This window comes from Ovis aries, chromosome 8 (genome assembly GCF_016772045.2).
Source record: "Ovis aries strain OAR_USU_Benz2616 breed Rambouillet chromosome 8, ARS-UI_Ramb_v3.0, whole genome shotgun sequence".
NCBI classification, from domain to species: Eukaryota; Metazoa; Chordata; class Mammalia; order Artiodactyla; family Bovidae; genus Ovis; species Ovis aries.
The window spans coordinates 79,741,173-79,754,975 of NC_056061.1; the positions used below are offsets into that span (position 1 = coordinate 79,741,173).

The window sequence follows — 13,803 nt, forward strand, 5'->3', positions numbered from 1 at the left end:
CTGAATCTGAAGCTTCAATACTTTGGCCGCTTGATGTGAAGAGCCAACTCATTGAAAAAGACCATGATGCTGGGAAAGACTGAGAGCAGGAGGAGAAGGGGATGACAGGATGAGATGGATGGCATCACCAACTCAATGGATATGAATCTGAACAAACTCTAGGAGACAGTGAAGGACAGAGAAGCCTGGTAGGCTACAGTCCTTTCGGTGGCAAGGAGTTGGACATGACTTAGTGAGTGAACAACAGCAACAACAACAGTAACACATGTCTAATGTTAATTACATTGATAGTTGAAGTTGTATAATACATTGCAGTGTTAGAGAGTCTAAGGTTGTTACAGATACACTATTTTTAGAACTGGGACTAGGAAGTATGATATAGAGGCTTGATTCAGTGACATCCAAACCTCGTGTTTTTTTTTTTTTTTTTTAAACTCTGGAAGAGATGAAGTCTTCCATTGGGAAGAGAGAGTTCCCATAACTCTTGTGCTGAAAAATTCAACTGGGCTCTAAGTACATGTATATACTATACTTCGATTATGGCTTTTGAAAAGGAATGAACACATGTGTCACAAGGCAATGAGAAAAGTGACAGCTGTATGATTTTCCCACTTTCAAACTGTTCTCTACTCCTCACTCCCTGCAGAGTCGGACAGACTCAATTCTCAGCACAATGCAATGTGATTTTGGAGGAAGAGTTTGTGCAAATACAGTTCTACCCTCCATCTCTTGGTGCTGTGTTTCTGGTTTACACCTTTCTGAGGGAAGGGAGATAATTAAATGGTTTGTTCTGAAAGGTCTTCTTACTGGGCTGTAAACTTCATATGTAGCACAAATAAACAAATACAACATGAAGCATCGATAAGGGACAATCGAAGCTATGGTTTTTCCAGTTGTCATGTATGGATGTGAGAATTGGACCATAAAGTTGGAGTACTGAAGAATTGATGCTTTTGAACTTTGGTGTTGGAGAAGACTCTTGAGAGTCCCTTGGACAGCAAGGAGATCAAACCAGTCAATCCTAAAGGAAATCAACTCTGAATATTCATTGGAAGGACTGATGCTGAAGCTGAAGCTCCAATACTTTGCCACCTGATGCGAAGAACCAATTTATTGGAAAAGACCCTGATGCTGGGAAAGATTGAAAGAGAAGTGGGCAGCAAGAGAAGTGGGCAGCAGAGGATGAGATGGTTAGAGAGCATCACCCACTCAATGGACATGAATTTGAGCAAACTCTGGGAGATGGGGAGGACAGAAGAACCTAGTATGCTATAGTCCAAGGAGTCACAGAGAGTCAAACATGATTGAACAACAACAAAAACAGCACAGAAAAGAGCAGTCTTATCTATAAAAGCTTAAAGACAAAGATATGCTTTTGACATGCCCCTGTCAAAAGCCTGCAATGTGGGAACATTAGTCCCATGATAATTAAAAATTGAGTGTAAAACATTTATCAGATGAATAATTTTTTTTCCAAAAGAAGAACATAGCAACCTGATTCATGGCCTCCTGGATCATTCCAGGAACAGTATCTGCAGTCTCAGGGCCTTGGCACATGCTGCCCTTTTGCTTTTTCCCAGTTGCCCACATGGCACACTTGCCAGCTCCTTACCTCCCTCAGGTCTTTCCTCAAAAGTGGAAACTATTCTTTAAACAAAGACAATATTAGGACATGCTGCTTCCAAGACCTGTAGATGATGTGGGTTCAGAACAATGACCGATTTAGACAATATATATAAATAACAACAAAATCTTTGTATCAGTACTTTGTACTTCACCAAGTGTTTCAACATACTATTTATTTTTAAATTATGAGGATAAAAATGTGAATGTATAGAATCATGCATGTTTTACACTGGGCCCCAAAAGCTCAAACAGGCTCCCTGGTTTCTCACACAGTCAGTATCTTCCAGAATCAGAAAACACAGCCTTCACTCTTGTCTTATGGTCCCAGAGCAAATGCTCTTCCTCTTCTATTCTGAACCTTATCATATAGTGGTCATACTTAAGTTTTTTATTAAAACTCATCTCACACACTAGCAAAATAATGCTCAAAATTCTCCAAGCTAGGCTTCAACAGTATGTGAACTATGAACTTCCAGATGTTTAAGCTGGATTTAGAAAAAGCAGAGGAACCAGAGATCAAATTGCCAACATCCGTTGGATCATTGAAAAAGCAAGAGAGTTCCAGAAAAAGATTTACTTGTGCCTCATTGACTATGCCAAAATCTTTCAGTGTGTGGATCACAGCAAACTGTAAAATTCTTAGAGAGATGGGAATACCAGACCACCTTACCTGCCTCCTGAGAAATCTATATTCAGGTCAAGAAGCAACAGTTAGAACTTGACATGGAACAAGAGACTGGTTCCAAATCAGGAAAGGAGTACCTCAAGGCTGTATATTGTCACCCTTCTTGTTTAACTTATATGCAGAGTACATCATGCGAAATGTCGGGCTGGACAAAGCACAAGCTGGAATCAAGACTGCTAGGAAAAGTATCAGTAATCTCAGATACACAGATGACACCACCTTTATGGCAGAAAGTGAAGAAGAATTCAAGAGTCTCTTGATGAAAGTGAAAGAGGATAATGAAAAAGCTGAGACATTACCTTGCCAACAAAAATCCATCTAGTCAAAGCTATGGTTTTTCCAGTAGTCATGTATGGATGTGAGAGTTGGACTATAAAGAAAGCTGAGCAACAAAGAATGGATGCTTTTAAACTGTGGTGTTGGAGGAGACTCTTGAGAGTCCCTTGGACTGCAAGGAGATCAAACCAGTACATCCTAAAGGAAATCAGTCCTGAATATTCATTGGAAGGACTGATGCTGAAGCTGAAACTCCAATACTTTGGCCACCTGATACAAAGAACTGACTCACTGGAAAAGGACCTGGGAAAAGATGCTGGGAAAGGTTGAAGGCAGAAGGAGAAGAGGACAACAGAGGATGAGATGGTTGAATGGCATCACTGACTCGATGGACAAGTTTGAGCAAGCTCTGGGAGTTGGTGATGGACAGGGATGCCTGACGTGCTGCAGTCCATGGAGTTGCAGGGAGTCGGACACAACTGAGAGATTGAACTGAACTGAGCTGAACTAATAATTAACAATGATTGCAGCTAACACTGAACTCAAAGCAGTGTTTTAGGCCCTTTAAAATTCACACAGTTAATCCTCACAGAAGCCTAGGAGGTAAACAGTTTTATTATTTGCAGTTTACAGAGAAGGGGATGGTCAGAGCCAAGTTAAATTATCTGTTCAAGGTAAATTGGTATTAATGATGGAGCCAGGATTTACAACCAGGTATTCAGACTCCTAAATTCATGCTTGGTTTTAGAATATTTTTTTCTGCTTTGCAAGATATGCTTTAGGTACAGTTTACAGTTTGGCGTAAGTGAATTCTCCAGTTGAGTAATTACAGATCAATTGTGTTTACCCAAGATTTCTTGAAGGCATAGGCAGTTTAAGAAATACCATCTTCTGGACCTAGAGATTATCATACTAGCTGAAGTAAGTCAGAAAGAGAAAGACAAATACCACATGCTGGCATGTGTATGTAGAACCTAAAATACGACACAAATGAACATATCTATGAAACAGGAACAATTCACAGATGCAGAGAACAGATTTCTGGTTGCCAAAGAGTAGGAGGATGGGGAATGGAAGGTTTGCTAGTTTGGGATTAGCAGATGCAAACTAGTATATGTGTAGTATGAATAAACCACAAGGTCCTACTGTATGGTACAGGGAACTATATTTAGTAGCCTGTGATAATCCATGGTGGAAAAGATTGTGGAACAGAATATATGTATTACTGAGACACTTTGCTATAAGCAGAAACTAACACAACGTTGTGCATCAACTATACTCCAATAAAAATTAATTTAGAAAATAAATAAAGATAAAGATAATCCCTAAGTTCTTCTTCAGCTCTATTTCTTTTGGCCCACAAATAATCCATCCTAAACATTTAATGCAAAGACATATTAGAGGCTGGTTTGATAAGTAAATAAATAAAAATTAAAAAGGAATGCCATCTTCAATTGAGTTTAAGTATTAAAAATTTTAGGGCTTCCCTGGTAGCTCAGTGGTAAAGAATCCACCTGCAAATGCGGGAGACATGGGTTCGATCCCTGGGTCAGGAAGATCCCCTGGAGAAGGAGATGGCAACCCACTCCAGTATTCTTGCCTGGGAAATCCCACGGACAGAGAGCTACAGTCTACGGGGTTGCAAAAGTTCCAGACCTGACTTAGCGACTAAACAACAATAATGAAAACTTTCAATGCAGTTGACACTTGTCAGATGTTGTAAGATGGTCATGCATAGGTTTGTGGTTCCTGAAATATCCCACGATTACTTTTTCTAAGGTCAATGTTTAACCTCTAAACAAGAGGCCCACTGCTGTGGATTAACTGATTTGTGCTCAAGAGCTGCTTTCCATTCCCGCAGTGATGGAGGACTGTGTCTCTCCTGGAGGCTCCCAAGAGGCAGAGGAGAGAGAGCTGCTCACCTGGGGTGACTGAAGGCGACCTGCTGGAACTCATGATTCCAGTTGGGTCTTCCATAGAAGGTTTTCTGCCTTAATCCTGTAATCACATCAGCATTTTCATCCCAATGTAAAGCTATGTGAAAAGCCTAAAGTAAAAATTGTGGTATCAGATGGGTGTTCAGAGGGAAAAAAAAAAAATCTCTAATAAATAAGGATGAAGTAATTATGCTCATTTGCAGATTTAACACACAATTTTTTTAAAATGGGAAATTCTTTGTATTCCACCTGAGCACTATTGAAACAAAGTGCCTTCTATGTGGTTGACATGCAGAAACGTGAGCCTAGAAAGATTTTTCTTGACAGGATGCAGGTAATATAGTGAAAAGAGGTAAGGGAAAGCAGACACTAAGCTAATTTTTTCCTGCCAAATTTCTCAAAAACTAATTTCTAGCTCTGCACCTGTTTGCTGCTGCTTACTGCTAAGTCACTTCAGTCGTGTCCGACTCTGTGTGACCCCATAGACGGCAGCCCACCAGGCTCCCCTGTCCCTGGGATTCTCCAGGCAAGAACACTGGAGTGGGTTGCCATTTCCTTCTCCAATGCAGGAAAGTGAAAAGTGAAAGTAAAGTCGCTCAGTCGTATCCGACTCCTTGTGACCCCATAGACTGTAGCCCACCAGGCTCCTCCGTCCATGGGATTTTCCAGGCAAGAATACTGGAGTGGGGTGCCATTGCCTTCTCCCTGCCCCTGTTTACTTCACAGTAAACCTTAGGGATCTGAGAAGGGCCCTGACAGATTAAAGTGATAGAAAATGCCTAGAGTGAAGCTGGATTTTACAGTTAGATCTGCCTTTTGGAGTGAAACGATCTGTGTTCAAGTTCAAATGCTAGGAGGATGTTGAGTCTGGCAGGCAGAACAGGTTGCCAGACCTAGTAAAGAGCAAGATTAGAGCTCTGTGGCCAACGGTTTGCCTTTGAATTGCACAAAAGCACCCAGGCATCAGGTAGTTGATAAGTAAGAGCCTGGGGCATAGCCATGCCTAGTGATGAGTTTATACGTTGCTATCATCTGTTTCAGCCCATGCTGAACTCTGATAGGTAGGAAGGGTTCTTGCTTCTTAACTCCTGAGATCTGTGTTTGCTCTGCTCAGGCCCCTCCAAAACTCTTGAGCTCACGGTTTTTACCCTTGGGTACTTCATTGGTTCAATTCCTCTGACCAGTTCGAGTAGCAGCACTGATGGAGACTTTGGTGGAGTCACAGAAATCCAGGCTGCAGGGAGGTGCCATTAGGCAAGTCTGAGCTCAGGTAGCAGGGCTACTATAAGAACTGAGCTTGGGAAGAGGACTTCAGGCAAGAGAGGGAAAACTGGCAAACATCAGGCAGTGCCTGCTTCTTAGGCAGGTTTATCAAGAAGGAGAGTAAAGCATAAAATACAAGACAAGAGTTCAAGGCTAAGAACAGAAGTGATAGTTGAGGACTGAGACTTGGAAACAAGCAGAAGCCCCGTTATTAGAACTGGAACTCAAGGTCAGAGTTGTATCGGCCTCCAGATTAGAATGGAATTTTTGTGTCCCCACAGCCCTTTCGCTGAGGAAACTGGTTCCAGCAGTGGGTGGAAGAAGCCAGGGACAGTCGATTCCCATTTTGACTAAGTGCCAAATCCAATGAACAACTCGGGCCTTATTCTTCTTGGCTTCTTTACCATGTGGCCAAGCACTGCTTCCTGATTCTATTTTCATTACAAAATCCTAGTCCTTCTACTTCTCTCTGGTTCTTGTTCTGATTCAAGAAACAGTAATTGTTATTTTGTTATCCTATTCCCCTGTCTCCACATGGGAAGACTGCCTTCCCAGTCTCTAGCTCAGCTCTCTGAATCTCTTGCAGACCACTACTCCCCAAAGAACTTCCATTTTCACAACCCAATTAGCATCAGCTACATAAGCGAATCAAACTTTCTCTCCCAAACTATCATCTTCCTACCTGAGCAGAGGACTGCATCTTAAACTCCCCAAACATATTTCTGGGTAGAATTCTTCCTGTACCTTCAAATTGGCCATCCCAGCTAAAAATGAATTATTACACTTTCCAAATAATTTGTGACGTCAAGTCACTTCCACCTACAATCGTTAAGTGATTGCCCTAGGCAGGCAGAAGGTTATGAATCTGAGTACAAAGAAGAAAGAGAGAAGGTCTCCGCTCTGTGAGGAACTGGTCATTGGAGGAAGGGACAGACCATGTGCACAATTGTGCTTAGTCATTTCAGTAGTGTCCGACTCTCTGTGACCCCATGGAGTGTAGCTGCAGGCTCCTCTGTCCAGGGGCATTCTCCAGGTAAGAATGTGGGAGTGGGTTGCCATGCCCTTCTCCAGGGGATCTTCCCAACCCAGGGATGGAACCCAGGTCTCCCCCATTGCAGGCGGATTCTTTACCACCTGAGCCCCCAGGGAAGCCCATGTGCACGAATACTCTGATCTGAACCATCCATAGTGAACTGGAGACCTAAGTTACCCTCAAGTAATTTTAACTAAGAGAACTGGGGAAGGTCTTTGTGGGAACTGGGCTTTAAAGGATGATTCCATGCAGCAGGCAGCAGGAGAGACCGACAGGGGGCGCTAGTGATGAAGAATCCACCTGCCAATGCAGGAGACTCGAGAGACCTGGGTTCGATCCCTGACGGGGGAAGATCCCCTGGCGAAGGGAATGGCAACCCACTCCAGTATTCTTGCCTGGAGAATCCCATGGACAGGGGAGCCTGGCAGGCTATAGTCCCTGGGGTCTCAAAGAGTCAGACATGACTGAGGCGCTTTAACATTGCATTGAAGGGAAAGGAAAGAGTGTGAGGGGAGATGGAAGCAAGAAAGTCCTCGGTGATTGCAGAACACACACTGTTTGGTGGCTTTGGGGCCAGTGGTAAATGACAGGAATTGTATAGAACAAGGAGTTTGCTGTCAGGTCAGGGTCAGGGGGTGCCCGGAGGTATTTGCCAGGTTTGGGTATTGTTCAATAGAAAAAAGAGTTCTTTTTTTTTTTTTTTCATTTCCGGCCACAATACTCTCCAGCTACCAATCACTGGTGTTCAACATTTGGAATTATATTTGCTCCATATTTCTCTTCCCATGTTCAATTAATCTCCAAACACTGTTGATTTGCCCTTCATAATACCTTTTCCATCTGTCCCTTCTGTTCTTGTCATTCTGCCACTTTGAGGTTGTTGAATTCAGTTTAACAATTGGCTGTTTCTAAAACAGCCTCTTGATTCCTGACTGACAGCATGTACCAATTATTTTGTCCTGAAATTTAAGCATCTCGAAAATTTCCAACATGTCATGGCAAAAACTTAAGAACATGTCGATTTTAATTTACTATTTTCAGAAGAAAAGTATCTTTTACAGTGTACTTTTGGAAGTGGCAGGGATGGGATGGGGCAGAGCTGTGTTGTCACAGAATCAAACAGAGCCTGCATCTTGCACCTTCAAATGACTGGGATTGCCTAGGTGGACACTCAAAATCAATCCACCGTAAAAGCAGAAGAGCAAGCACCGGACCAGAAAGCAGAAGACAAAGGCTCTGTTTGCATTTCACCAAATGGATCACTAGTCAAAAATCCCACTTGAAAGAAAAGTGTTTTTCTGGAAAATATAATTTACACTATTTAATTCATGAAGGTGTTTCGAGTCTAGTTCCCAAGAAATCTCTATTTCAAAGAACCCCAGAGGAATAAATATTTAAGGCTGACTGCAAATAAAACCCTAAAAAAACATTTAGCAACTGAATCTCATGCAAAATCTTATTCACTTTCAGAAACACAGAGTCAAATTACAGTGATATTCTATAGGGCCAAAGTGCGTGCGTGTGTGTGTGTGTGTGTGTGTATGTGTGAAAGAGAGAGAGAGAAAGACTCAGGAGTGCGCTCATTTGTAAATTTAGTGACTGATGCAAATCTCTGGCTCAAACGTGCTTTCCTTAAATATCTACAGTAACTGTCACAGAAGTGCTGATTAGGACATAAATGTCATAGCCTCGTAATCACTTCATCACTTCATTGTTAGCTTCCGCATTAGAGAAGTTTCAGTGTTAATAGTATTGAATGACAACTGCTACATTTTAAATGTTTTCTAACTTCCCTCATAGCTCAGTTGGTAAAGAATCTGCCTGCAATGCAGAAGACCTGGGTTGGGAAGATCCTCTGGAAAAGGAAATGGCAGCCCACTCCAGTATTCTCACCTGGAGAATCTCCCGGACAGAGGAGCCTGGCAGGCTATAGTCCATGGGATCGCAAGAGTTGGACACGACTTAGAGACTAAACCACCACTACAGTAATCACTTCATCAATTCACTGTTAGCTTCCACATTAGAGAAGTTAGAAAACATTTAAAATGTAGCAGTTGTCAGTCAATACTATTAGCGCTGACACACTACCATAGCGCAATATTTTGATATATAGTACATTAATTTTGGTAAACCTAACTATAATGTGGCGTACCCACTCCAGTGTTCTTGCCTGGAGAATCCCAGGGACAGAGGAGCCTGGTGGGCTGCCGTCTCTGGGGTTGCACAGAGTTGGACACGACTGAAGCGACTTAGCAGCAGCAGCGGCAGCAGCAGGAGCAGCAATACATATTAATGGACAAGACAGACCACCTGTTCTAACGGAAGATCATTTTGATCTTAGGTGTATAAACATGCATGCAAGCAATTTCCAAGAATGCCTTAAGAAAAATAAATCTGTAGATAAATCATATATTCATATTTATTTTCTGTAGGAACAATTATTTTTTGTAGGAAACTCACAAGTTTTACAATACAAAATGCTGAATGTCAACATCTGCGGATTTTTTCTGTTTGAACAGCTCAAAGCATAGAATTAGAACCAATTGAGAGCTCAGGACAACAGAGCTAATCCACAACGTCTGCTTGACAATAATAAATTTCAAAGGCAATTTCCAATGACGTAATTTTTCTTGAGTTTCCAAACTTGGAATCTTCTCACCTTGATCAAGTTCTTTTCCAATCTCCTTTTCTGTTCCTTTTATTGCTATAATGTGAATAGCTCTACACTGGCTTCATTTTATTCTCCTCTTTTCTTTTAAAGAACATAAAAACAATACTTTCAGGCTACCTGATAATCGTAGAGCTCACTACTGAAATTATTCCTCTTTGCTCTATCATGACACAAATTAGATAGTATTGCCCATTCTGAATCTTGTCAATACCTGGTTTTCATCCCAGCCAGTAAGGAATATATGATAACTCAGAAAGTGAGCTTGCCCTTGCTCACTCATCTTTGTTTCCAGTGAGAGTAAGAGGTCAGCAAACCACTCAAAGGCTCCTGGATCTCTGCAAATCCAATAGAAGTACACCTGTCAAGAGAGAGGGCAAGAAAGCAGATTGGTCTATCTTTTCATGATATGCCAATAATCGCAGACTACTTAGCCTCCATTAAATTATTTGAGCCCAAATGGGTACTTCTACAAAATAACATGCTTCTCTCTGCCAGTGAACAGTCACACTGTGATTTCTTTAGAGAACACTCACCTTGTGTTTGAAAAGGCCCAGAATGGATTCAGAGTGAGGAGCCTGTGGATTGTTGCCAGTTTCTCTGGTTGAGGATCAATTTACCCCATTCCTGGATGTGCTGTGTCTGAACGAGGTTAATAATCATAACTAGCTGTGCCTTTCACTGCTTCCTAAAGGGGGATAAACCATTAGACCAGTCCTATTCATCTTTACTTATGGTCTAAGTTCTGGATTTGGACCTTCTTCTCCAGAAACCTGAAGACTTGTTCACTAACTGACTTCACCAGTCATGATCTCTAGAGGGTGAAGATAATGGTAACTGCAGAATCAACCTTGCAGACCAGAAGTTTGCTCTCAACCAGACATATTAGCGTCCAAGGAGGCTGGTGTGTGGCGGCAGTGGTCTTGTGTCATCTGCTATAATGAAATGATGCTGAAGAACATTTCTTTCTTTCTTTAACTCTGTGTTTAGCAAAGGGCATGTGACAGGTAGCAGTTTGGGTTTGCTAAAACCAAGGCTCAGCTTTGTACTTTGGGTTTCAGATAATTATATCTAGAAGAAACCATAGGATTATTAATTCTCCTATTTTTCTCACATTCCTACTCACTACTGCCTACTGCTCTTTGTTGCACGCCCTCCCCAAAGAGATGCTGCTCAACAAGATAGAGGAGAGGGCCAGCCTGATCTCCACCAGGAAATATCGCCTCCAATAGCCAGTGTTCTCGCCCTGCACCACCCCCCCCCCCCCGCCCGTCCCACCAGCCTGCATCTCACCATCATCACATTATGAAACTTCCAGATGAGATTTAATTAGCAGATCATATTCATGAGGAAAAGAAAAATCACAGAATGTGTTTCAAGGCTAAGCATCTTGCCTATTCTCTCCAGGTTTGTGCAGGAATTTATTAAATTAATAGTCAAGAACAAAAGCTTAGAGCCTCCCTATTTGTTGGACAGTTGCTGCTTGGAAGGGCACTTGGAATCTTAACCTCAGGACAAAAAATAGCTCCTAGGTGTGTTCCCCACTCCCAGCCCAAGATGAGCTTCTCCTCAGTTTTGTCTCAGTCCATGGGCCCCTCTGGTGATCGTGTTCATCTACCAATGCCTACCCTATGTCAAGAGTGTTCTCGGCACTGGAAGGAAGAGCAGACAAAAGAGCCAATAATTCCCTTTCCTCATGGAGCCTGCATTTTAGAGGGAGGAAAAATGATGGTGATAAGTGAAATATACGCCACACCAGAGGGTGATCGGTCCTACGGAGAAACGAAGACAGGCTGGAATGTCCTGCAGGATTAAGTCAAGGAAAGGGGACATTTGAGCCCAGCCACGGAGAAAGTTGAAGGGTTGGGAGAGGAACGGAGTACAGAGGTCCAGGGCAGGAGCTCTCGGGTGGGCGGGGGTGAGGGTAAAGTGAGGTTGCTGGAGGCAGCAAGAGGTGAGGTCTGAGGGGGAAGGCAGGAGGTGCAGACGGGGGGCTGTAGGGCCATCTTGACTTGTACTCTGAGTGACGGGGGCAGACACCGCAGGCCGCTCAGCGAGGGGAACATCATCTGAGGAAGGACCCTGGGGAAGGACCACTCTGGCGGCATCCTGAGGATGGACTGGGGGGTGTATGAGGGAGAGGGAGCGGAAGGAAGGAAGAATGGAGGCCGGGAAGCTGACTTTATGTCCTATGAGGGTGATACTGCTATCCTCTTTCCACTTTGTGAGGTGTCTCATTTAAATTATTATTTCCAAATCTCAGCCCCCAGCCTTTGACTCACTGGGCTCCCCCTGGAAATGAAAACCTTGACTGAATTTAATGCCATTCTCATCTATGATCCTTCTCCTCCCTGCCCCTGGTAGGTTGTTTTATCTGAGAACATTAATGGTGGCATTTGGTATAAAACAAACATCATTGACTTATTTTCTACTATTTTCACTTTTTAAGAAACATGTTAAAAATATACTCATCTAGGAAATAAACAAAAGTATTAAAAAAAAAAGAACTTCTCATTTCAAATCCAGTTCCAATCACCCTTACTTGAAAAACAGTCACATCTCAGCTTCCTCCACTTACTGACCCTTATTCTTTCAAAGAGAAATCATTCCTGTCCTTGCTTTCTTGTGGCTTAGCTGTGTGTCAGTGTTCTGAGGGTTTGCCAAGCCTTTTATACTTTTTTGCTTCCTTGTAATGGCTTTGTGTGTTTTTCCCTCTGTAATTGACTCATCGGTGACACTGGGCGGCTTTGGTGCAGGAGGCAATGGAAGGGCACTGAATGGGCCCAGGAGAAGTGCTTCAGGCAGAAAAAGGGAGAAAACGGACTTTGAACGGAGGCAAAGCGTATTTACTTTGCCTCCCTTTCATCTTTCTAATGTTGAGGGACGCTCGCTGTGAAGGGACAAACGGTCCCACCTCTGCATTTCCTCCCGTAGGAAGGGTCTGGTCAACGCTAGAACAAATGTCCTAAACAATAGGCTGCACGTCTGTGATCTGTGCTTCCCAACCCTCACCCCGCCCCAGTCTCCAAAAATAAAACCACCCTAAAATCGGTTACCTGAATAAAGCATGGCTTTCAGGATTCTGTAGTGAATTAACAGAGGCCTAAAATACCTCAGGTAACTTTAAAAGGTTTTGTTGCACAGAAAGTCGTCCTCAGTAAAATGATGAAAGTTCTGAACTTTTGTAGTAATGAAGTTCTTTCTTTTATAGGACTCAGCCCACACATTTCTGCAGACCTAACGGATACCCAGATGTGATAGGGGACAGCTCCAGGATGGTGTCACGGAGTTGGGGAACTCTGTGCGCATGTGGCCTGCCACAGGCCTTTGCTTTCACTTTGTTCCCGGCATGAGCCACCAGACAAACTCTGTCGCAGCCAATCTTGGGGTGCCTGGGTCCCAGCTCCAGCCCACCCCTAGCTTCCCTGCAGCCTGGGCTTCTCTTTAAGAGTGTTTGAACCAGGTCATCTGGACCCAGTGGGAAATGGCCCTGCGCTATTTTTGGATACACAATTCTAGAAAATGTATTAAGGAAAGCTACTTGTCTATTTTACTACCAGAGCTCCAGACTCTTCCATCAGAGGTTCTCATGCCATGGCCTCATTAGTTACTCACAGACACAGAACACGGCAGAGGACACACCCTCAAATACAACCTTTAGACCCAAATCGATTTCCTGAGGGTGGAATGGGGCTAAAAATTATCTATCTATGACCCAGGGTTCCTCCAAGAAAGGAAATTGCACATGAGGGTGCAGGTTGAAGAAGTAGTGCAACACGGTAGCTAAACATTGTGAACCAGGGAGTCCTGCAACCTGTCCTCGTTTCCTGACTTCACTACCTTGAAGCTGTGTAACTGGGAGCAGCGTATGTAATTTGAGCCTAGATGATCGCATACGAAAAACAAACTCAAAAACAAACAAAAACACTGAACAATAACTCACAAGATTATTTTGAAGATGAAAGGGTAGGTTTCACGGAAGCATTCAGCTCTAAGACTAATGGATACAGTAAGTGCTTTGCCATGGGAGATGTGAGCTGAGATACTGCCGCCATCTCAGTGGCATCTGGCAGAGCTTACAGAATGAATACCACATGATGGTATTAGAGAGCAAAGGGGTCATCTGCCTTACTTAGGGGTCTGTGTCCCCACCGTCACTCCTGAATTATAAAGATGGTGGTCATCCACAGGAGGTGAAACCAAATTTTATCTCCAGCACCAGCCTCCAAACCTCAGCAGTGCCCATAATCATGCAGTTCTGAAAGAGGAACGCATTCACTAGTGAAAGGTACCTCAAGCTGCATGTGCTCAACAC

General features: G+C 43.1%; 1 protein-coding gene across 1 annotated transcript in view; it reads right to left on the reverse strand.

Moving 5' to 3' along the window:
- The window catches only part of NOX3 (NADPH oxidase 3), a 67,865-nt gene that overhangs the window by 9,111 nt on the left and 44,951 nt on the right, over nt 1–13,803 (reverse strand). The window contains exons 11-12 of the mRNA XM_004011426.6: nt 9,703–9,849; nt 4,510–4,634 (exon numbers count right to left, since the gene is read on the reverse strand). Of these exons, the coding sequence (XP_004011475.2) occupies nt 4,510–4,634; nt 9,703–9,849 (272 nt within the window). The remainder of the gene's footprint in view (nt 1–4,509; nt 4,635–9,702; nt 9,850–13,803) is intronic.